The sequence below is a fragment of the Rhea pennata genome, chromosome 1, assembly GCF_028389875.1.
Source record: "Rhea pennata isolate bPtePen1 chromosome 1, bPtePen1.pri, whole genome shotgun sequence".
NCBI classification, from domain to species: domain Eukaryota; kingdom Metazoa; phylum Chordata; class Aves; order Rheiformes; family Rheidae; genus Rhea; species Rhea pennata.
The window spans coordinates 157,936,269-157,961,827 of record NC_084663.1 but is presented as its reverse complement, the minus strand read 5'-3'; the positions used below and the strand labels follow the sequence as shown (position 1 = coordinate 157,961,827).

Below are 25,559 nucleotides of genomic sequence, written 5' to 3'. Positions count from 1 at the left end.
TCAAGGTACTGCCATTAAGTCAAAATTGGTGCTTGTTTTCTCTTCAACTTTTTTTCATTGTGGCTTTTAGCAGCTTGATATTTGATTCTGGAAATTCTGCTAGAATGGTTGTGTCAAATATATTGCAAACTTTTTCCAAAAACTCATAGTCTGTACTGAATCTGAATTTATTTGCCCATAATAATACTGTCCCTGGCTGACAAAAATATGCCATTGTTGCTAGCAGGGGTTCCAGAGCTGTGTGATGGTATACAACATCAGTTGCGAGAATGAAATCATAATGGTAAGTTGATAGAGGAAAGTCTTCATTCAGGTCTTCTCCCCATACCAGTTTTCTCACTTCAGGTTTGTGCGTATTCATGTTTCGTGTATTTTTTGAAATATTAAATGAGAGATTTTCAAGAACTTCAGGCAAATCTGTAGCTGTAACATAAGCACCTAAAGAAAAAAATGAGCTAGTTTTAATTCATAGGTGTGTGGATGTAGGAACATACATAACTTTCTGCTGCTTTTCTGTCCCATCAATAATTAGGGTAGTTACTTTCTTAACAGAAATGTATTTTACAATAACTTCCATGTTAAAAACTAACAGCAAACCAAGTCTTAGTTTCAGCTGTTGCTTTACTGTCTTAAAATGGCATTAGTGGATCTAGGTATTTTTTCACAAGAAATTAAAAAGGAATTTACTAACCCAAGATGCAGGCCACAATAGAAACCAAGCCTGTTCCAGCACCAATTTCCAACACCTTTTTGTCTTTGAGGTTGAATCGTTCTTGATTTGATTCCAGATACTGAGATAACGCCAGAGCCTAAAAAGTTAACACATACTCAGTGAGGTATCAATTGCATAAGTTGCATAAAAATTAATTTAATACTTTTTAATACAGTGGAAAATGCTGAGGACTAACATGAAACCATCATATGGGAAGAAATGAGGTGTATTTTTGGGAGGGGGTAAATCTTTCTTTTTAAAGAGCTTTTCTTTTTGTTGTTTAGGTTTTGTGGGATATGGATTTGCTATATTTTTCTATACACTACTTGATTCATCTGACAAGATAAATGGTGTTTGGATATGAGCTATACACAGGCAACACAGCAAATGAGGTGCAATGATATGCAAAAAGCAGTGTTATGATTTATTATTCATAACAGGTTCAGGGTTCAGCAGAGACCTTTTGGAAACAGATTTTGGCAGGAGGTGTTAAAATATGTTTGAAAAAAGTGTTAACTTGGTATTTACCAAGATATTAAGGTACTTGACACCTGTCTATGGGTAACAGAATAAAATTCATAAATTTTTGCCATAGTGTAAAGAAAAAGGAGAAGTACTTATCAATTCTTTATAAAGATCTTATCAGTAGAACATAAATTAGCTGCTGTTTATAAACAGATGCTGGAGAAACTGCATTCCCGCTTTTGCTTCTCAAGAATTGTTGTACTGTTGCTGTTTTAACTCCTGTGCTTCTCCTAGTGCAGCGCTGAGCACCTGCTCTAAGAAAGCTGACAGCTAATGAATCACCGTCCCATTGTGCACCCTCTAGGCTTTCTTGGAAACATTTACTGTCTGCATTCTGGCACCTGTTTAATTTGAGAACTGACCATCTGACACTTCAGAATAAAATGCTGTTTCACCACTTTTTCTTCATTGTTTTGAAATAGTCTATTTTCTGTAGATTTTTTTTTTCTGAAAAACTTTTTCAGTAAATATTCTGGATCTGAAAAATTCTGAAGTGCTTTTTTTTTTTTTGTCTCCATCATTTGAGCTTCTCCCTCAAAAGTGTTTTTTGTGTCCACGTAAAATTGTGTTTTTTACAAATTGGAGAAAAAAGGACTGGAAAAGACCTATTGGCAAGTACAGTTTTCCATATAAAGACTGTAAATGTCTTCAGTGATGTCAAAATAGTTAATATACTGGAGAATTTGCAATCTCTGTCTGTTTAGTTAGATACCTATCTTCAGGCATATAAATTCCCAACACTGAATTGGCCCAGATCTTGGTTTAAATCTTCAGATTAGAAGTCTGATGCTACATTATGAAAATTCCTTTCTGAGTTTATCTTAAGCTCTGAAAATATCAAAACTGTTTCCCTCCCTCCCCACCTTTTTAACTTAAAGTTGTTTTTAAGGTTTCTTGAGCTGTCAGGTTAGAGTGGTCTTATCTGTAGAATTTTATGCATAAAATTGGCTGATGAGCAAGATCTATCCACTAACAAACTGACTACGGGTGGATGGATGGATCACATAGCTGTCACTATTCTGTTGCTTTCATATGGAAACTCTGTACATAGAAACTGTGAAATAAAATGATAGAAGAAAACATTCTGTAAGTATACCTGAAATTTGTTTCACGGTATTCACAGTCTCATCTAGCAAGGAAAGTAGTCCCAGTTACATGTTTTTCACAGGGCAAAATATGCAAGACCAGCACGTGATCTTCTCCTTTCTGAGACAATGTTCACCAATTCTCTCTTTCATAATAAAAGTCTCTTTCTGTCATTGCTTTGGCTCCTGGCACAATTTTTTTTTTTTACAAACTGAGAGGGGAGGAGGGAGGGGAAAGGAATACAAAATCTCTGAACATCAGGATGAACAAGGAACTTAGTAGTCATGGATTTTTTTATAGTATAAAAATCCTCGATAAATTTACTATTCTTACAATAAATAGATATCCTTTGTCTAGTCATGATAAATTTAACAGATTATGGACAAATAAAAATTATTGGAAAGCAGGTTTATTGGATGGTGCTAGGCTTTTCTGATTTTTCTGTATTAGCAGGTGTTCTAGTAAATAAGCATAAGAGCATGGATGTAACCACATGAGGTTCTATGCAGCTTGCTGTTGGTACGTAACAGTTTTTAAGGACTGTCAGAAGGGCCAAGTGCCTGAAGTGTGTACTGTTCTTCATCTGCCCCGTCTCTATTCTTGGATGTGGTACACCTGCAGTAATGTTTTAGTAATATTATTAAAGAGTTTCTATCTTGCTCCACAGCATTGGGAAAAGCAAGTTAAGAATCCCTGTTGCAACTACCCATTTTTTGCTTTTCCTCTGCACAAAACAAAACATTCACAAAATTCTGAGGAGTATCCTGTATACTCTCATTTAAACACTTTGTATTTTGTTTTGTATAGACGTTTTCAGAGCATCATCAGATGGACCTGGTGTTCAGTTTCCTCCTTCCCAGTACAATTAAAGAATATTTGACTCCTTCAGAGTCTGATGTAATTCTCACAATAATGTTCATTGGTAATAATTTTCCAAAGTGAAAATGGAACAGAGGAGGCTGGTCTGGTTGCACATTCTTCACTAGAATTCTTCCAACTTGTTCTTTTAAAGAAGCGTAACTTGTTTGTTTTTTAAACTCCTATTTAATCTTTTTTGTCTTTTACCTTTTTTTTCCTATTCCTGGTTGTGTTCAACAGTGACTGATTGGAGGCACAGAAGTTGAACCCTTCTGCCTGGTTTTCCTTTTTTTTTTTTTTTTTTTTTTTTTTTTTTTTTTTTAATGTCTGAATTCAGTTTACATGTTTAGCAAATAGCAAGATGGAGGGTTTTTTTAGGCCTTTAAGTGGAGAAGGGCATTTCATTTGGTTTTAAGAATTTTTTTAACTGATACCTTTTTGGCACAAACTGTCAAATCAGCATCAGTACATGGGGAAACCTCTGTCGGAAGTATTGTCTAAAAAAAGTTCTTCAATATTTGTACACCATTGCTGTGACTTACTTTTCTGTTGTGTCAGCTTTCTATATGCCTTATTGAATACTTACCCCAGGCCATACCACTGCTCCAAAGTGTTCTATAGATTCCTGAATGACGATCTGGTGGCCTGCGTAAGTATAGTGTTCTTTATCGAAGTAGTGGGAAACTTTGGGAGCCCAGTTCTGTAGTATTTTAAGAGTCACTGGGGAGTCTGTGGGAGAAAAGATGAAATTGTTTTAATATGCGTGAACACGTGTGTTTCATTGTGTGACTTGTTAAAAGGTTAAAAATATAGCTATCTATGTGCTTTGTGAATATAGAACATAGGAACGGTCACCAGGAAAGCTGGCAGGTCATCGGCCCCAAGAGGAGTTGCTGTTCAAGGTGGACAGCCTGGCTGCCCAGGCAGGGAAAGGAGCAGTGGCCCTTTCCTGCCACTATGACTGTTTCCATGGACAATTTACAGATTATAGTAAGCCTTTTAAGCCTTTCTGCTAATTGAAATATATAATTCTGCTAATAAGGCTCTAAGACTTTCAGACCCAAGTTGTCTTAGTTCAGGGTATACCATAGTTTATCCTATGCCATGGTATACCGTGTAGGTGCACTATGGTTTTAATTTGTGGGAAATTTATTCCACTGAAAATTTTGGGTTTCCCATGTGATATTGGAAAATGTTTCTCTGTATTTTGAATTTGTTATCTATGACCAGGGTTTGCAAATCCTTAATATTAGTATGATATCTTACTGTAGCTTCTTAGAAACTTTGAAATGTAGTGTAGCATTCTGGGCAGAACAGCAACAGGAATTGATTCCATGCAAATATTCTGGGGCTTATAACTGGAGGTAGTTACGAACCTCTTCATCGTTATCTTCCTTTCCTCCACAAAACAAAAGAAAAAATTGACATTTCAGCTTGTGTGATGTATCACTGTATCAGAATATGAGTTAATTTAGCTCTGGCTCACAGCTTTTACTTGATGTTAGCCTAGGCTTTTGGATAGGTATCTGAGCAGTTTAGCCTGTGCTGCAATTCGTAATACTACAACAGTGCCAGCCTAATCATTACCTACTGTAATTGTATATCTGATTGTAGTTGAGAAATAATGCTTAGATACCTAAATAAAAGGATACCTTTAAACACGTATCTTAATTAGAAGGTGGCATACTTCTTTAATTTGATCTGGTAATAAAAACATGAGGAAATGATGGAAAAATAGAAATCACCAAAAAGAAAACTTAGTATTTGTGAACTCAGGAATAAGTATAAAATACTAGCGTGTCACAGCAATTGCAGTATTTAAACTGGATTAAACCTGAGTTGGATTCTGCTGTTGATGATGCACGCTCGGAGCTGTGAGTGCAGTTTTCAGAGTCATATTGTTCTTCACAGGTTTCTTCTTCAGTTTGGCAGTCCATTACTCTTTGAATTTTGTTGGGGAATGGTGGCTGCTGTGTGGAGATCATAGCAAGAGAGCTGAAATGGAAGGGGAAAAAATAACGTTAAAAAAGTTTAAGGACACTATTTGCATGAGACATGATTGTAAGGAGGGAAAAAAAAGTGAGAATTTATTATTATTATTATTGATGGTTCGAAGGCACAGGAAGCCATGATAAGAGGCAACCTCCCTAAACCTCTGGAAATAGCTGTGATTGCTTTTTTTCTCTTGTTATGCCACTGCCTTCACTTCTTTGCCTTTTTCTACACGACACCTGCCTGTTCTCTGCATTGCTCTGCAATGTAGTGAGCTGCAGAGTACACAGATTGCAGTCGGGAAGGAATTTCAGCCAGCGGTTTGGGGGTCCTGAGCTTTTCTTGCTTGCTTAGACTTAGACCAGTGCATGTCACAGCGCATGTTTTGCATGCATGGGCAGCGCCCGCCATAGCAGGAGGTGGCTTGATGCCAGCTAACAAGCAGGAACAGCAGGAGTGGGACTGGATCTAACCCCAGGGGCTGCGGAGAAACACGCCAGGGAAACGTTTTGATTAACAAAAGTTTTTTTTTCTTTTTTTTTTTTTTTTGTTAATAGTGTCTGCCTATAAGTGTGTGTATATATGTATGTGTGTGTTTGTGTATAAAAATATAAATAAAGAAAAGCCCTGGTTCTGACTTCCTCTGGCCAAAGGCTGTACCAGTTCACCCTCCCCACTTACCGTCACGCTAGGACAGTGGTGCTCAGTTTTTATCTGTAATTGTCCTTAATTCTGTTTATTCTCGCGAGTGCACGACTGTATAACCTGTCCAGCCCTATACCCTGCCGACGGTGGTGTATAACTTGGGTTGCATCATGCCACGGGAGGCTGCTCCGTAGACACCCTGACTACAAGGGGAGGAGGTTTGGCAGAGTCCGGGAGATGAAGCAATGCCTGGAGGTAGTTTTCGAAAGAGCTTAGTAACTGCTGACTTGTGCGGGTGATTTATTTGCACACATGATATTGACACTATTGCAGTTTTACTGATACCTGATATATTCCCTATTGCTCCTCTGTTTATTGGCAAGGGCAGGATTTGTGCTCGAACGCACCAAGCGTGCTGTGCAGCCCCACACGCGTTCATGATTACGGCACAGCAGTTTTATACCGTGTGCTTTAAGTTTTTAAGGCAAAACTTTACTGAACATCACGCTGCAGCAATTCTGAAATTTTTCTGTTTAATTATGCAAAGAACTACATTTTCAAAGGCTTTTTTACTATGATGAGATTCTTGTAGCCTGACATCACCTCTATTTAAGTGAAAGCCTAATCTTGAAGAAAGCAAGCAGATGGAAACTTCGCGTTATCCAGTACCCTTTTATGTAGAAACCAGAAAGGCTTGTTAAATGAGTAGACTATTAGACTTGTCAGAATCAGTGGAAAGTAATCCTTACTGTCTTTTTTTTTTCATGCTTAAATTCTCGCTGCAGTAGGTCAAAATTTCAGCCAGCTGTGTACCGCAGTGAACACCACAAAATATCATAGAAACCAGCTCTAGTAAATTGAAATTTGTTAAGGACCGTTATGGACTTGTGGTGTATTATTTTATACTGTCAGAAAAATACCTAATATAATCGTTTGATCATAAAATACACTGTTGTTATTCATTCAGTGCAGACATTGATTTCTAATTTAAATTAGCCATGTTACATTTTCAAAGTAAATTTTTTATGCCTTCCCTTTAAGGTCTTCTAAAGGAAGGTCTGCTTAAATATTCAGAAAGACAGCCTGTTTTTATTAAAAGCCTTTTAAAATGGTCAGGTCTGAAAAACACCTGCACTGGTTACACTGATGCTGTGAGGAGACTGGTATGATCTTCGTATCCTTCAGTTTCCTCAGTTCCTAGATGGGAAATTTTGGATGGTAAAGACAGTTTTCACTCAGCATTTGTACATCACTAATACAGTGGGCTCGGCCTTCTAGGTACTGCAGGACGAATTCAGTCTTTGAGAATTCGAGCATATTAGCGTGTCATAGTGATGCACATTTTTGTTTTACGATGGTGCCTTATGGCTACAGACATAAGTCACTACTGAGTAAGCTAGTTGCAAGTAAGCAGTGTTTTCATTATTATATACGCCATTTCTAATATGGCAAAGATGTTTCTGTGCTGTCAGAATCATAAATACTGCTTTTTTTTGCTTTTTTTTCTTTACTATTTTGACATTATTCTGGTACGTATTGGAATATTGTAATGAAAATGTTAACCTCTAAAAGCATTTTGATTTTTTTTTTTTAATAGCGCAATCAAAAGCTGTTGCCTTAGAAAACGTTGGCTCTTTCTGTATGTTAGCAGCTGATATTTTTGCAAAGTAATCCTGTAGGGAAATGATTATCTGAGTTCTGTGGTTTCCAAGGTTTTTAAGCTAGTATTAACTTCACTAATAATCTTAAAACTTAAATCATTTTTGATTTCTTTTGAATCTAAGAAGAGAGAGTATTTCACAAAATTTTTTCTTAGACAATGTCACATGTAATCAGTAAGGCGATGAAATACTGAAGAGAGAATTGTAAGATTATAAGCCTTAAGGTTAGATGGGAACCTCTGCAGGAATCAACTTTTTGCCTCAAATCTTCCCAAATCTGTTGTTTGGGAAGAGCTTTTCAAATCTAGCTGCATGCCAGGGGATTAAAAAAAAAAAAAAGGTAGGTTAGTGGGCAGTGCTGTGTCACTTGACCCTCGGTTGTAAACACTTCTCTGCTGAAGTGTGTTAAGTCAACTTCACGCAAAGCTGCATGGCGTAGTCTGGTTCGGGCTGAATTATTTGGACAAAAGCCACTTCCATTTGCTTGCATGGGAAATTCAGTCGCAGCGTGTCCCTTGCGTGTCAGGGCTCAGCATGCTATACACAAACACGACTGGTTCTTAGAGCTCGTGCGATTTGCTTCTGTTCTCATGCACTAAGTAAAAATACATATACATGTATTTATCTAAATATGTATTATAATATATATAATATATATATATATATGTATGAATATAAATGCTAGGAAAAAAGAAAATGTTAGTGCTAGGAAAATCACTATATTAAAGCTATATGATGCTTGATTCCACAAGGTAAATGCATCTGAATCCGAAAAATAGCAACAACAGTTGCTCCTTAGTAAACATTGCTGTCCCTCAGTAATTAGGTATACTTAAATTCATTGGCTAATTCAGGTAACTTGAAATCTAAGAATTCAGATAAAGGGATTTCTTTTGTTAGTTAATAGAAAAGACAAACAGTGTTAGTCGAACAATTGGGTAGTTACCTGTTGTGACGGAGGGCACTGGAAATTCCCTGCAGGAGGATGCACGCTCCAAAGGTTTTTATACAGGCATGCACCTGGACGGGATAATTCTCCGCTCCAGCCAGTAGGATTGCAGTCTATTTAGAGTAGCATTACCAGGCAGCGCTCTAAGAACTTACTATGTTACACTAAACTCTTTCACATTTGCAATATGGAATGAAACTGCTCTTGGACTTTGAAGTCCCAAGTGTACCAACCTCAGAAATAAAATCTCGGATTCTTCTAATCACTCACGCCGTTTTTGGAAGATTAACTGTTCCCTGTCTTCATATTACTGTCTGCAGCCCTGACCCCAGCGAGCTGCTTAACGTGGGCAAACTAGCACGTAAATAACGTGTGTGGCCACTTGGCGGGAGCCCAAACTCGGAGGAAAGTTCATGGGGCCCTGAAGAGCCTCCTGGCAGGGAAAGGTCAGCTCTTGCTCGCCCCTCTGATCCGTCGGCGGGGAAGGCTCTGGGAACCGCCCCGGCCACGAAGGGGCCGAGGAAATGCCGGCTTTCCCGTGGTCTCGGGTGCAGGCCCTGCCTGGAGGAGCTGGGCGACTGTCTACTAAGTGAGACCGTGCTTGCACCGTGATCACGCTCCCGCCTGCAAATCCGATTACTTACGCACTTTAAAGCACTAATGGATATTAGAGAAATTGGAGCTAAAACAAAATGAGCATTCTTCATGCATTTTAAGAATTTGAGAATTACGTGCATTAACCAATTTGCTGCCCTTCTGTCCTCTCCTTTTTTTTTCTTAAAAGAAAAGGATTATTTAAAAAGAAATTGAACTAGTTAGAAAACTTTAAAGATAACTTTGAAAGTTTTAATTAGTACGGGGGTGTACTAAACTCTAATGAGCAACTGAAGTTTGACAGTAGAAACAAGAGTGGGTAAAGAGTAGGTTTTAACTCTGTAAGTATTTGTACTTTTGGATGCACAACATTTAAACCCTGGTAGTGCCTCTTCCAGAAAGATGGAAAAGAAGCCTTTTCTTCCTCTCGTTACTGCTGAGTATTTCCCGCATTAGCCACTGGGCGTCTCTAGTAGTCATACCAAGTACATGAAACCTTTGGGTTCTCATTCAAATCCGCACCCTTTTCTTCCTTCTCCAAAATGCAATGTTTGAAAGACCCTTTTTTGATACTTGGAACCAAATATTAAAATATTGCTGTATTAGGTTCATGTCTTAAACACTGCTCGTGTTCCTTAAGCGTTTCACAGACCCGCCTGATTTCACAAGCAGTCGAACAAGCGGTCCCTGAGCTAGGACTGGGGCCAGTGTTAGAAAGAACAGGGTAGACACGTTGCTGTATGAATGATTGTCCCAGTTCCTCCTTTTTCCTCTCCTTTTTTTTTCTTTTCTTTTTTCTCTTTTTCTTTTTTCATCTTTTTTTTTTCATTTTTTTTCTCTTTTTTTATCTTTTTTTCTCTCTTTCTTTTTTCTTTTTTCTTTTTTCTTTTTTCTTTTTTCTTTTTTCTTTTTTCTTTTTTCTTTTTTCTTTTTTCTTTTTTCTTTTTTCTTTTTTCTTTTTTCTTTTCTTAGCATGATCTTTTCAGCAGACATGTTCCAGGCTGTCATACTTTTTGGATTTATCACTGGGGATGAATGTAGCTCAGACTAATACTATTGTTAAATATTGCTAAAGTTCTGTCTGAGCTTTGGCAACATCATTGATGCTAAACATAATTATTTTCTTTCAATCAAAGCAGAGGACCTGACCACATGGTATATGTTGTTTAAGCAATAAAAAGGATAGTAATTGTAGGAACTATGTTGCACCTTATTTGAAAATAATTTAGATACAATTTCTTTATTCTTTTACAAAATATAAAGGAAGCAACACTGATGTTCTGAAATACAGCTGTGTTAAAATATATTCTCTGTATAACTTCTACAAATGCTTTTTGTTTTGCAGTCCATCCCCAAGCTTTTCTTGGTTGACATGGAAAATGAGTACTGGCCGGATGCATAGCTCTATGGAATTACAAATTTCTCCAGACTTCTGTGAATAGACAGGCTGGAAGCAGAGCACGTCCATTCTAGATGTAAAAGGGCTTTTTACAGCTATTAACTGAACATTCAGTTCCACAAATGTTTGAATTATTTAGTCTGCTTTTTCTGTTTCTGTAAACCTTCAAGTAAAATTTTCTAGCTGGACCATTTGTGGAAAAGAAAATGCAACTGGCTGCTGAATATGACAACATAAATCTAACCTTCAAATATTTTTAGAATGTATTTAATTTATTGTGTGGGGGTGTGTGACTTTTTTTTTTTTTTTTTTTAATTCTGGTTACACATAGCCTAGTTGATCTATTTTTTTTCTTTTCTTTTTCACTGCTATCAAACTACCAGGAAAGTGAGAAGTAGTCATCTTCGCAGCTCTGCCTCTCACCAAGTTCAGCAGCAGTATCTCCCTTAGGATATAGGCAGATTAGAACTATATTTAATTTTCCTATATCATAGATTAGAATTGATGTAAATTTAAAACAAAAGTACCTCTACTGTTAATAGTAACAAGTTAAATGTAAAATGGAAGCAAGGTGTAAAATCCCTTAAGACCTTAATTAGAAGGTTATGAAGAATAGGTATGAAAATCTTAGTCAGGCCTTCTCTGAGCACGTGAGAAGCCAGCCTACGTCACCGTAGGAGTTCAAAGTCTATCTCTTGCTTGCAGCGTGTGACTCAAGTCTTTGATTTAAACATTCAGGGTCTCAGATCTCCTGCAAGATTTGCTGGTCCGGTTTGGTGGCCTGTTGAACGACTGACGAGGAGAAGATGGCCTCCCCGGTCTAGAGCAGGTTCTGTTCTTTATTGCTGTAGGGACCTGTTGAACTTTTCTGGATGTAGAAAGCATGTTTGCATTCTCCAGATTGCCGGACTTCTTTGCTGCCATCAGCAGCCAGCTAAATGTTTTGAACATAGTGTTGACAGGGCCTGCACTGATTGTTGAAGTTAAACCTCTGTAAGGTGAAATTTGTGCCAAGTTAGTATCTTCAGTGTTGCTTTTCCATTCCTACAGCTATGGGATGAATCTCCAGCTTACAGTCACCAATGCTTAAAGATAAATACTACTAGCCTTCCTAATTGGTGTCAGAGTGTGACCCCCAAACCAAGCTCGTTGTTTTTAAAGTGAAAAGGTTTTTTCCTTGGTACAGGCCTTCTTTCACTCACTTAGCTGAGGTGGGTGGCTTCCTTATTGGGGATGGATGGATATGGCTTATTTAAAGGCTCTCAATATGTTTCTTTTGATTGCAGTAGAGTTCTGAAGAAATATAATTTCAAGCATTTGTCTGAATTCTTGACCTAGATATTGGAGGCCCTGTTACTCTAGGCCCTGTTAGAAATCCTGCCACCTTCCATCTCCCTTGATTGCTAGATGCTTAAATACAGCACTCAAGAATCAACTGCTTTGGGAACTTGCTTTTGTGTGGATTGGCCAGTTCTTCCCATGGTAGCTTGCATAAATAACCATATAATCTGCCTAACGTGCATATAAAAATGCTGATCTTATTGGGAGAGCAGTCTCTTGCGTATGACTTTGCCGTGGTGGGAATGGTCACTGACAGAGGGGCATTAACAAACCCCTCATAAACTGGCTCAGCCACTTCTGCTGAGAGTATCTCCCAGCTTTAGAGCCCACTTTGGGCGTAAGCAAACGCTATGGATATTGGCACCAGTGAGAGGATCCCCTGCACCAGCCTGTACCTGCTTGGCATCGGTCCCTGTTGAAAGTTGTTATGTTCTCCTGCCTCAACCACTCCTGAAATTGCCTCCTAATCCATTTTTATCAAAATCCAGTAGACCTTCCTAGATAGCAGGGACCTGTTACGCAAACTAATTCCAGATCATGAGGAGGTTGATCAAAGCAATAAAAGTGCACTGAGGAGGCAGTGAAGGCACCATGGAGAGGGAAAAGGAGGGGGACGCAACATCTAGCACAGGTACCTGCTTTCAAGGGACTATTTGAATTGTCTTGTTCCTTAGTCCTTGTCCTGGTACCTCCTCTGTGTTTGGGTGACACTGTTCTTATAGCAATAGCTTTTGTCCTTTAGTGCCACCTCTTTTACATCTATTTATTCACCCTAAGCCCAGCCTGTTTGGAGATTCATGGCTCCCTGGGGAAAGAAGTCGTTAAGGTTGAACCTTCTATTTAGATCTGAACTCCCTCAGGCTCGGGAATAATTTTAACGCTTCACTAAGGAGCGCTCTACCCTGCCGCAGGATATTGTCTTACCTTTCAGTTTCCCTATGCTCTTTCTCAGCTGGTTACTCAGAGAAGGACTCAGTGCCATCTGCTATTTTTTCCTTATAGCAAGGAAAGGGATCTTGAACTAACTCCGTGAAGCTTTTTATAGAGCAAAGGCTGTGACAGTCTTAATTTACTGCACAGGAAGTTTTACAGCAACCTTAACTTTTCGTTGTAGGACTGGTTATTATATGCAGAAATGAATAACTGAAGCTAGCTCATCTTATGATGAGCACACCATTCACAACGTTAAATACTTCATTGACTGTAGTTAACATCATACAGAGATGAAACTGGGAGGGCTTTTTTACAGCCTTTTTTGTGAGAGGCTTAGTCATACTCTGTTGTAATAATATTTACCTAGGATTAAATTCTGCAAATTCTTGTTCAGGCAGAGCTGCTGAAGTCATGGAGAAATTTATTGTGGTAACAGATGACTAAATCACTGAGTAACAAGTATGCAAGATCCGGTTAACAATATGCATGCAAAATGTCTTCCTCGGATCTCCTTCTCCTTTCCTTGTGAAAAATCTAGTGTTTCTTTAGAAGGAAGATTAAAAACTGCATTTTAAATAATTTCAGAAGAACAACTAATGAGAAGCTCAAGCAACATTACAATCAAGCAATTAGTTTTTGCAACAGGATTTAGGTATTTAGAGATTAGACTGCAGATTATTATTAGAAGTAACTTGACACTATTAAAAAAACATCAGATGGAATATGGAAGTCACTGTCGACTTGGCAGATACCTTAAAGTAATGTTTTTTTTTTTTTTTTTTTTTTTTTTTTTAACAAACCTAACCTTGAAGTCTCAATTTATCATGTATGCAATTCTATAGCAGTTCTGTGCCTGGATTAATCCAGCCTGATGATATTAGTGAAACGGGAGTGAAAATTTTTGTCCTGGGTGGCAATGAATTTAAGATTTCTTACTATACTTTTTTTGCATCTGTATAGTGCATTTTGGTACAAAAGGGATAGCTCGAAGCCTCAGTTTCACGTGGACTTCCTCAGTGTACAAGAAATATAACAAACATCTGTGTGCAATATGTTTTAAAGTCAAAAGCAAATTGCTGCGAGCACCTTGTCAGCACTTCCCTTACTGTCTTGGTCATTATGTCATCCTGTACCACTTGCAGCACCAGAAGCTCTGCACAAGTAAGAATCGCAGAATTTAATCTTGAGTCGATATTAATGTTTATTTTAGAAAATCTATCAAGCTCCCAGATCTATCATCATTTCTTTGTAGCTGTTGTGCAGACCTTTAAATGGGTTGTAAATTCAGTGACGACTTCCATGTTGTATGTTGCTGTGCATCTGTTTCACAAACTTAGCTCTATGGCTGTCTCTTAAGCAGGAACAGGATGTTGACTTTGCTCTATGAAAGCCCAGAAAGATTAAAAACTAGTATTTAACAAACTTTCTTTCTTTGTCAATCAGAAACTATAGTCAGGCTCTTCCTAGCTCAATAGAGAGGGGCCTTCGGGCAAGGTGCCTTTCCTGATTTCTTTAGGACTGCAGAGATAGTTCCTTTTTTGGTCTACAGAAGCACAAATTGAGTTTGGTTGCCTTTTGGGGATATAAACCAAAGTTTGACTGTTTGAAGGGAAGGGAATTAGGAGACTGGGGGCATTTGTTATCAGAAGAACATTTGAATTGTACTATATTTGCCGAGCTTCACCTATCATTTACAGAGGTGAGAAGAAAAACGTCCCAGGAGCGTGGCTTCAGGGATTTAGATGATCTTGGCAACCTTTTCTTGTCATGTTCCCTCTGCAGTAGTGCAGCATGTGTATAATGTTAGGAATGGCCCAGAGAAAGCAGAATTACGTTATCTGGAAAGTACCACTAATACTTAAAGCTATGAAAGCCTTGTCTGGCAGCTTTTGTAAGGTTATTTGGAAAAGGTATTTTGGGATGACTACTATTGCAAAGCTAAAAGTGTTCCCTACAAGCACCACCCAAAAGAAAGTGGATTGCTTCATGAGTTTTAAGCCGGTTTTAGGCCCAACAAATGTACTGTTTGCATGCTCCCCTCTGAGGCTGAAGCAGTCCCAAACTAAATAGCGATGGCTCAGGTCTAACAATGCGGACTCCATTTTCTCGGCGGATGGAAAGCTCTTCAGAGATCACTTTCCATTCACATTGTTCACATACCGCTTCAGTGATTAGGTGAGTTTTGCTTAGAGAGGTCACAGAAAACTCTAAGGAAAAAACAAAGCAAAAATACAGCTAAGTGGTATTGTAGCTATGCCCACTGATTGATGACTCAAAACCATTCAGTACATTTGAGTCCCCCCAGCTGCACCCCCAGCTGACAGGAGTGGGGTTGGGAAGAGCTCGCTAAACGCTCTAATGCAACCTTTAAAAATTCTCCTCCGGTGTCTGCTTCCCGAGGAACTGACATTCCAGCAGCCGAGAAAAGTCTGCCCTCTGTTTGGAGCGTTAAGGCAATCTTAGCTTGTTCCCGCTTGCCCCCCTTTTCTCACCCTCCCAGCAGCTACGGAAGTTGATGGGGTGGGAAGTTGGAGGGCAGCACATGGCTCTGTGTGCAATACTCTGCAGCCGTGATTGCAAATTTATTCTTAGAACCGGGAGCTGCTCCGGGCCAGGGGAGCCGGCGAGAGCCCCTTGCGGCTGAATCATGGCTCGCTGCGAGGGAAGGGGAAGCAAGCCCCGGCGAGGGGAGTGCTCTACCTCGCCGTGAGTAGCACTGCAGCGTGTCCCTTCATGGAGAAACCAAGAGGCACCACCTTCTAGGAAAGTGCCATTTATTTGAATCTAACTATGTTCTCATCTGCAGCTGGAATTGGGAAATGAAAAAAAAAAAAAAACAAACAAAAAAACCCAACAACAACAACAACAACAAAAAAAAACCACCAAGCAACTAGGTATTCAGACAACCTGCAGTCACATTTGCCTACATAGAGAACCTGACCTATTTCTTTTTTAAGTGAGTGTACCAGCCTACTTGGGAAAAGAGTATTTGTAAAAGCTGTCTACTGAACATCACTGTAGCATTTCAGTGCAGACAGATGTTGAGAGGTGGATATGCAGTGTAAGAAATTACCAAGTGAAATGGGTGTCAGTAGTAACTGTATCCTGCTACAGAGCATAGGACAGATATTCCAGCACTACAGCAGTAGCAATCTCAGGCAATTACATCTGGTGTTACAAATCCATTTTTGTTTTTCTTACTCATCCTCTCTGTCCACAGCTCTGAAGCAGCTTGTTTGCAAACCTGTTAGAGTTGGCAGGCAAGCTGCCTTTCTTCACAGCAGCGTTAGGATGTACGGGAATGCTGCGCATGCGGCAGGACAAACCTGCCTGTTTTGAGGAGCGTGATCCTCTCTTGTGTCACTGCACTAATGAACTTTCTAATAGGAAATTTTTATACATGCATCTCCATAAGACCACCGTGTGCACTTACATCATCGGATCCTCTTATGTTGTTTCTCTTTCCCTTCCTGCTCAAATACTGAAATGTATTACAAATGTATCCTCTCTAGCCATTTCCAGTGGAAACGGTTACTGTGGATGCTATATACCAAGTGTTTCCTATGCAATAATCTCACAAGGTTTGAAATTGCATTAGAAGAGTAACGGCCTTATTTTGGTTTTGGTTATCACCTGTTCTGCAGTTTAGCTCTTCTGAAGAACGTGATTAGTGGTAGTGTCACATAAGTTGAACATTTTTTTCCCTGCATCAACTGCAAGCTATAAAGATTTTAAAAATAAATAAACAAGAACTGAGCCTTACAAATTAATAGACTACAAGAACTGGGCTTTGCAATTGAATAGACTATTTTATAATAATGTATTTTTTTAAACCAAAGCCCATCAAGCAAACTAAATTAAATCTCATAGACTCTGATAAGTGGATGTACACGGATTTAGCAAGTGGTTCATAGCTCGTCTGCAGAGCCATGTTGTTTTGAACAGAGGTTTCCAGGCTCTGGTAGTTGCATGAGAGGTGCTGCGGGACCCCAAGAGCTGAGACAGGGCTGAGGGTATGAGAGATTTGAGAGTCACAGACCAGGGCAGGGAGGGATCTGAAGGGTCTGTGTGAAAGGAAGAGGGAGAGCTAGGTCTGATACTCACTGGGCGTTATAGCAGTCACTGCCTTGATTTAACATTTCATAGATTCCAGACAGTCACCTCAGTTCAGTCATTAGCAATTCAATCATCAGCAAAATCTGTCTAAAAACAGATCTAGCCAAAAGGAAAAAGAAACAGAAGAGTAAGTAGTGTTCTTTTCAAGTGAAAGATGTATCCAGAGCTGTAATTAATATGGCCCAAGTTATTACAAAATGTGTACTTGTAACCCTATGTGGTAATAGTTGCTTTTAAATATATTATTTTTAAAAAAATAATTACTATAGGTGTATCCAGTGTATTAACATACAGCCCATATATATATATCCAGTATGTTAACTTAAGATGGCTGTATACATGCCCCACACAGCAATCACCGCAGTCTCCTGTTGTTCAGTTGCAGGGATGGAGTTGCTTGAGGGAACTGCTCATCTATCACTCAGACTTTAACGTGGTCAGTGCTGGACTCTGCACGTCCCTGTCAGTAAAGCTGTTGCTGGAAGCCTGATGCTTCCTCCCATATCTGCTGGTCTCAGGAGGCAGAGAGCAACCAGGCATGCCTGCACCTTACTGAACACTTTAATCCTAGCCCAGGCGTGTGAGAAGAAGGCAGCATGTTCATGCCGTGTGCTGAGTGAAGTATTGCAAAAACACTTGTCATGCTTCTTTCAGTCCCTGCAGACTGGATCCTGCAATGCTAAACAGCCACTGGTGAGGAAGGAGGAGCACGGTGAAGGAGGAGCACGGTCGGTCGTGTTCCCACACTGCTCTTCTCTGCCAGCTCCCAGGCTAGAGATGGGAATGACTTGTTTCTGCCCTCTGTGGGCAGTGCCTCTTTTAAGCATTTGTTGATAATTTGCACTGACTGGGAGAACCGTATGCTTTTCAGGAAACACCCCGATTGGCCTCACGATAATATATGGTGTTTTCTTTTGCAAAGCCTATATTTAAGCTTCACTAACAAAGAAATTCAATATTACTACTGTGAACACAGTCATCCTGCTAGAAGTCAAGTATGTGCTGAGCACAGACAGTTCAGTATTGGAGAGAAACTGAAGACAGCGAGGGAGTGAGGACGATGTGGACTTGTATCTTGGGCTTTGGAGGCGTCCGTATCCTTGTGCAGTCTGTGTATAAACCCTTCTGTCCCTGATCATGTTTCTACAACCAGAAGGGGAAGGGAGTACTTAACAAGAATCTTACTATAGCTATAAATAGTTTATGAAACACCAAATAAAAGATTCTGTGTCTAAAGCAGTTGCTATTTCTTTCATCTCCAACCAATGATACCTTGTGATCTGGTTTAACAAAAATGAGTACAAGGGAAAGGCAATTGACTGTTCTGTAATGCAGAGTGTTTCTGTAGTTGCTCTGACTCTCCTGGTTTGCACTTTTTTTGTTTGTTTGTTTGTTTTTTCCTCCAGTGACACATCTGAATTTTCATTCCATGGACTCCTTGGCTTATATGTGGGGAGCCGAGGTTAAAAGGTGGCTAATGGGGAGCAGAATTTATCCCTTTAAAAGATTATTTTAGTGAGACAGAAGATAAGTTCAGATTTATCTGAAAATACAAAAATACTTGAGCTGTTTATTGTCTGTGACTGTGTGACCGGTTAATTTAAACCTTCCATTTTTGAAACAGCTGGGGTGGGATTTAGGTTTCTCAAATAACAAGTTTACCCAAATCAGCCTGACTTTAGTTGTGGTCTTTACTCTCCTGTGCTGCTCACATGATTGTGTTTGGAACTGACAGTGGAAAGCATTCATCATCTCAGCACCAAGATTTCCTTTTATCCCTCACCTGACATGAAACGGCAACATGGCATTAAGAGCTTATTGGAAGCGAGCTTGTTACCCTTACACCTGCTCAGGGAGATAAAATAAGAGATCAGAACTAAGTGAATTACTATCTCATAACGGAAAGACATGCTCACAAACAGAAGTGTTTAAGAATATTTATACTCTTTTCTTATATGAGTCTTTGGATATTCTCCAAGTGAATCTCGCTGAAATTCAGAGACGATACTGCAAACAACAGTTAATATGGTGAAACATTCATGCTTATCTCCTCCAGTTAGGGATGCTTCCTGTTATGTTCTTTAGCTTACCCCTTCCTGTCACGGCTCCAGTTCAGGTCAAGATTTCTCTCCCTGCCTGCTGTCCTTAGCCCTTTGACACTGTGCAGAGAAGCTAACGTTCATTCTCGCCTGAAAAGGCCAGTAGAAAATGCCTATGTACTTCAATGCTAAATGTTAATGGAATTATTCAGACTGTTAGTGCACATGATGCCACTCTGCACAAAGCCAAGGCTGGTAACAAAAAAGCATTTCAAGCCACTGGAATTCAATATGGAATTCATAACTCTTTCCTGATTAATTGAAAAGAAGTCCTGAGATAGCTCCCTAGTTAATATGCACATTGTTACTAGAGCCAGGGTGGCCAATGGAGGAGTCTTCAGTACAAGTAGCAAACAGAATGGCACTCTGATCACAAATTATATTCCAGATACCCGGAGTTAGTACAGTTACATGGAAAGGTGCAGCTCAAAATGAAGTACAGCTCACAGTTCAGCATAATTTATTCAGCAATGGTCTTTTAGAAGCAAGTTTAATCAGATCACAAACTTGTACAATAGATAGAGGATTAGGCTGGCAGTGCAACTACAAAAACAGGGCAACAGAGATCTAACTAATAGGAAAGATTTGGGAGATCCGTATTTGACACTATTAGCGAAAGAGAGCACAGCTTATATTACTTTAACAGGATCACCATATCGGAGAGCTGCATGATAGAAAATTGAAACCTCAGTGTCAGCCTCTAATATGCTTTTCATAACACAGAATCAGCATGGAGAATTCATACTGATGAGCTGGAAGTCAAAACCCCCCACAGCCAGCAGACATGGCAAAAAACTTCTGAACAAAATCAATAAAGACTTTGGCTTGCCCTTTCCCAAGGAAATTCAGACTGTTACCAACACTGAGCGTACTGCAAGTGTTCTGTAATCCACCACCAAGACACTAGAGACAGGTTTCACTGCCCTAAATATAGGTGCCTAATGCCCTCTGATACACCTTGACAGGTCCAAAATATTTGTGCAGGACTGACGAAGGAGGTGCAGCACAGTTGGGAGACCCACACCCTTCCTTCACTCCAGAGTGGCAGCTGGAGTCCAGACAGGGTACCCAGGTACAGGCTGCCTGTATTTAGACCACTTAATCCCATGGGAGGGAGATATTGTTCCAGGTGAGAAAATGTAAATTCAGATGTCTACACAGGAGTTAGGTTCATGCTTGTCCATGGGGATATATTCTATATAACCAATGAAGCTAGAAACTACTCATCTTTCTAAAGACAGGATTCAGTTGCCTATAAGCAGGTGTCTTAATGCTATTTTTGGTGTTGCGGAGAATCCCAGCTGGCATCCCCTGTTGCTGCACCAAAAGGATGTGGATTTCCTCTAAGTGTTGTGTCATATCTGCTAGCCATGTGTAGATGTCTCATCTACCCTGGAATATCAAGTAACTTTAGCAGCCAATGTTAAGGGAACCAATGACCATCTCTGTTGGCATGGCATCTGAATCACTCTCTAGGCTCCCTTGATTTTATCAGCCAGATCTCCACTGATTACAATAGGAGCTAGGACATCTGAATTTTAAGAGAAGATGTAAGCCTGACTGCAAAACAGAGCTATCTCACTAACAAAACCATAAGAGCTGGGACACCGAAAGCTCTCCAAGTCACATCACTCAGTTACAGCACACCAATTAAGTGTGTTCCAAATTCTATTTAATCAACAGGATTAAATTGAAAAAACATATGGAATCACTTTGATGACCAAAACCAACTGTAGCACGAGCTGGGGTTACTGGCAGCCATACCATACCACTTGGTACCTTACTAGCCTGAGACTGACATGACAAGAAGTAGTTCCAATCTCTTATGAGCCAACAGTTTTATAGGGGGAAAGTGTTGAGTACTCTCTGAATTAAACTGTGTTTCTTAGTAATACTATGTTGAAAATGTTAATTTAAACAGAGCAAATAGCAGAGGCAGACAGATACCCTATTCTTCTCCCATCTCCACTAAATTTCAAAACTGTAGTCTATTGCTAAACTGAAAAGCATATATATATCACCCACTGCTACAGACATCTATACCTACAGAGGACATGGAAGGAATCTTTACTTTAGCATGTTTTTTTCCAAAACGTAACACTGAAGACCGGACAAGAATGTACTCACTCTTCAAACTTGGAATGAGATACTGCAAACAGTGCTAAATCCAGCAAAGTTTTATAGAGTCAGAATTATCTCCAGCATCTGTGCAGGAAACCTGAGAAAGGACATTCTCTTTCAGTGGTTTAAGATGTTGCTAATGAGGGTTAGGTTGCCTCCACTCCCTCTTGTCAACTCCCCTTAGGCACATTCATTATTTCTACCATTTCACCCCCTCTCCTTCAACACTCAACTGCTAAATGTTCTTTTCTAAAAGAGACCATCTAATAGGTTAGACACGCTGCAGTACAACTGTAAAAGCAAAAAGACTCATGTAAGGCCAGTCTCTGTGGCATCTGCCATGTAGAACCCTTCTCCTGTATAAAAAACTATCACTGGTTTGTGCTTTGGCTGCTTTGAAAGACATTTCTCTGCTGCTCTACTGACAGCAGGACTTTGGACATGTTAGTCATAGCCCTATGAAAATCACCAGAGGGTGATTTTCAAAGAGCAACACTAATACAACTTTTTGAGCGTTCTAACACAGCTCCTTTAACACAGCTGCTGTTTGTGACTAGGAAGGCAACAGCTCGAGCTATCAGACTAAACTGGAAATAGCTAAAGTAGCATGAAAGTCCCTCAAAACAAATTCTACCTTCCTTTTTTTTTTTAATGATTGGCAAAACAAATACAGCTTAAGTTCAAGTGAAGAATTTCTGCACAAGTACTGCTTTAGGAATGTACTTAGATCTTACTAAGTATTAAAATGCACTGCTGCACTTCAAATATAGCATGAGGAACATCTCTGCTCCAACAGCAGAGGAAAGGCATGTATACAGCTAAGCTTGCTATTTGTAATACTTATTTCTTTTATTTAAATTCACCAGTGACTGATAGTGACACATTATTTTAGAGAATAACTTGCCAGTGTTTGCTAATCACTCTTCCTGACAGTTACAGCTATCCCAGATGGTCCAACAAATTGTAAGGCAAATCTCCACTTCAGTGCAAGGCAATAGCCTGAAAGAAAAATGACTTGGGCAGTTTGTGATCAGCAACTTAAATTACAGCCTTGATATTCTAAGCATCATTTAAGAAGTATGACCACATGTTTGCAAAGTGAGGACTGGCTTTTTATTTCACTGCAGAAGCCAAGTTAGAAATCACAAAGATAGTGTAATGGCAAGAACCTGCCTAATCCAGAAAGGGGAAAAAATCAGAAACCACCTGTTACATTAGGAAATAATGATTTAGTACTGATTACAACATGGGGTTGATGGCTGTTTAATAAAACAGCTTCTGTGATTGTTCCATTGCTTTGATCTGTATTGCTGAATACAAATGTCATATTCATTCTTATTTTCCATTAAAAATATCAGTTCTTATTATTAAATTATTGGAAACATTGGAATGACTTGGATCACGTGGTTCCAGAAAGGTCCTTTTATTATAATTTGGGTTCTGTATATTTGATCAAAAGCAGTACAGAACAGAAGGAAAGGCTGGGTCCAGCTTGTGTTGTGTTCCCCTTAGCAATGGGACTGATGAGGCTACAACCCTCCTGCTCTCTGGTCTTGGTTCCAGAAGAACTGAATTTTGCTGAATGTGGATGTGAAGTCAAGTGATGTGCAGTGAGCACCTGGTTCAGTGATTAATTGGAAGAAGCAATGACAGGAGCTCAAGACAAAGCTATAGGCTGTTTGGCAGCATAAAACTGACAGAAAAGCATTGAGAAAGTCCTGTACAGTCCTCCCTCTGTTACCCCTGAGCAGATAAGCCTGGGTTCAGGTGAAGAGACACCTGCATGGCTTTTTGAGCAGGCTAACACAAATTTAGCAGCATGCACTAGGTGAGCAGCTGCCAAGATGACTTGAATGCAGAAGCAGGACAGGTGAGTTTTTTCTGGTCCTGATCTCCAGCCATGTCACCCAGAGCCAGACAAGATATTTCTGGCCTGCTGTCTTCAGTGCCTAATTAGCTGAGGCTCAGTGTTGAATGAATCCTTAGGCTATCCTGCATTAAGCAGTACAATTTCAATCACACGATCCTAGACTTGACCTACTAAACCCTCTGGGGTTCATGAGGGCACAGAGGGCACAGACATCTGAGCTGGTTCGCTGCAGTGTGTGCTGAGCACCGGAAGTTGAGGGGATTTTCTATCGGCAGGGTTAGAGCAGCAGGATGGAGCTGAAGGGGAGCTCGACAGTGTAGCACCCATCTGCTTGTCCACCACTACATCAAAAAGTGCATCTGCTCCATCCAACCACATGAGTTGGTGGACTGCTCGCAGCCAGTGCAAGCAGGTTTTGCTCCCTGCTGCTCTATCTACCTTCCCATTCTTCTCCCAGCATTTATCTAACATGACACTTGCTGGCTGCAACACGACCGAGCTCTCTAACCCTCACAGCAAAGCAGGTGAGAGAGACTCCTATTGGGTTTGCAAGTGCCACTGGGCCCAACCTTGTACTGGCAGGTACGCTTCAATCCTGCAAAAGGAGTCCTGCAGCTGACTCGTTTAAACCAGTTCAATGGAGTACTCACCTACTGGAAATGACAGCTGTGTTTTGAGTGCCTAATTTATCTTCTGCAGTAGTGCTGCAGCTGCCCCTTCTCCAATTGGATTCAGGAACAGCCAAGTCCATCACATTAACATTGTTCATAGAGAGCAATAGAGGAGTTGTCATCTCTCTCACCCATTTTTTCCCCATTCTCCCCCTTTTCCTGGCATATGTCCAACACAATTTTCATATTTCTTGGCTAGAAAAGTCTATTGGCACAGAAATGGCAGAGTTTTATAACTTCTTTCACAGAAATAAGAGTGTTTGTCCTCTTCTGTTTTAAAGACCTACATTTAGACCTCTGATGACATTCCTTATTGGTTCTCCTGACTCATACTGCACTTCTAGTTCAAGAGATTAGTGAATAACTTGGGATGCTTTTTGTCCTGGACTGCTGGACTGAAGCTTTTCATGGAGAAGAGAGAATACATGGAGAGAAACACATCACCTAATCCAGGCACCTGTGTCAGGTAGTTTGAGAATTCAGGCACCCTGATCAGTTCTCTACGCTGAACAGAGGTGTCAGTCTTGGAAAGTCATGACATGACCAGGAAATAGTCAAAATTTAACTTAAAAACACATAATAGGTGCCCAACTGCACTGCTTATCGCATCTATAATGCAACTTGGCCTTAGAAAACCAGTCTGAGATTTCTAAGTAGTAGTAGTAGGTAGTAGGTAACTAACTGCATTATTCATTTTCATGCTTCTACTATCAAATATTTTCTCTTATTGATTCAAGTCTACTGTTGAGTTTACCAGGATGAGGACCATGTCTGTTTGCCTGTAAAGTACTCAGTATAGCAATTTTTCCATTCACAATACAGGAGCAAGTGTTGCTGAAGATAATAGTACACTCAATTCCCCAGCTGGCTCTGGTTTTAATTTTTCCCATCTCTATGCCCACGAGGTTGCAAGGCTGGAGGGCCATGTGAACCTCACACTGCACATGAACCAAGGGCTGGAGACAACCAGCATGTCAGACGCTGAAATCAGTCCAACAAAACCCAACTTAAAACAACTTACTATGCATCATCTATAAACAAAAAGCATACAACAGGCTGAGATGCTATTGCACTTAGGCACTAGATTGGGGGAAAAAAAAAAGAGCAGTTGTGTTATATACCAGGAGGGCAATCCCCTGCAATAATTCGTAGCTGTGGCTCTTACCTCAAGGAAACTTAAGCTTCCTGGGCTCCACACGCATAGGAAGCTGGTGCCTAGGTAGTGCATGCAATCTGCCTAGCCCCAGCTCTTTACAACAGCTAAATTACAAATTAGGCACCCCTCCTTGTGCTCTTTGTCAGAGTAAAGGCTCCTGTTCCACCTCTGAGCTGTGGTAGCTATAAACCAAGGTATGGAAACTGTATTGAGCATATTCATGGAGCTATGTGATACCATATACTACTCTATAAAAGCATTTCAAAAAAATCTTTTAAGTCTTCACAGATGTATCTTTAAAAAGGGGTCCTGGAAGCACAAAGCAAGGGCTAAAGGCCCATACGGTTCTAAGAGAGGCGTTTCTGGTGCTAGAAATCACAGATTTTATGCATGGAAAATGCATGGGCAATACTAAGCACTTGCAAATATGTGTATGTTACCTTCTGAATGGCTGTTGTGCATGTAGTCAGATGCTGGGGCCGCTCCCTTGCTCGTTTAGTTTGTAAGAGATCTCTGCTGCTTCGTTGCTGCAACTCTGTCAACAGGAACTGATTCTTATACCCTTTCTCCATCTCTTTAGCCCTAGGGCAATGTTAATTACTACAGCAGGATAATTATTTGCCCCTGTGTATCTCAGATATTTTGCTCTTTAACCCCCAGGCATCTGAAATACAAAAGCACTCCCTCCCTTACTCTAGAAAATGTTAGGGAAACATCACAGTAATGTTAGGGGCCTTCCTGAACAAATATGCCTCGTCTTTGCAGCAAGAAGGCTGTTGAACATCCTTTTGCTTCATGCAGCTGCAGATGCCCCCTGAAAGCAGGGATTTT

The 25,559-nt window shown here is 40.0% G+C and overlaps 1 protein-coding gene across 1 annotated transcript; it reads right to left on the bottom strand.

The window, feature by feature from the left end:
- Nucleotides 1–21: 21 nt before the first annotated feature.
- On the bottom strand, nt 22–25,300 carry METTL21C (methyltransferase 21C, AARS1 lysine). The gene is made up of 6 exons (XM_062580311.1): nt 25,169–25,300; nt 8,426–8,541; nt 5,016–5,176; nt 3,768–3,910; nt 692–809; nt 22–438 (listed from the first exon to the last, which is right to left on the bottom strand). Exons 1-6 carry the CDS (start codon nt 25,298–25,300, stop codon nt 44–46), a joined length of 1,065 nt encoding a protein of 354 aa, XP_062436295.1. The 3' UTR covers nt 22–43.
- Between the last annotated feature and the right edge of the window lie 259 nt (nt 25,301–25,559).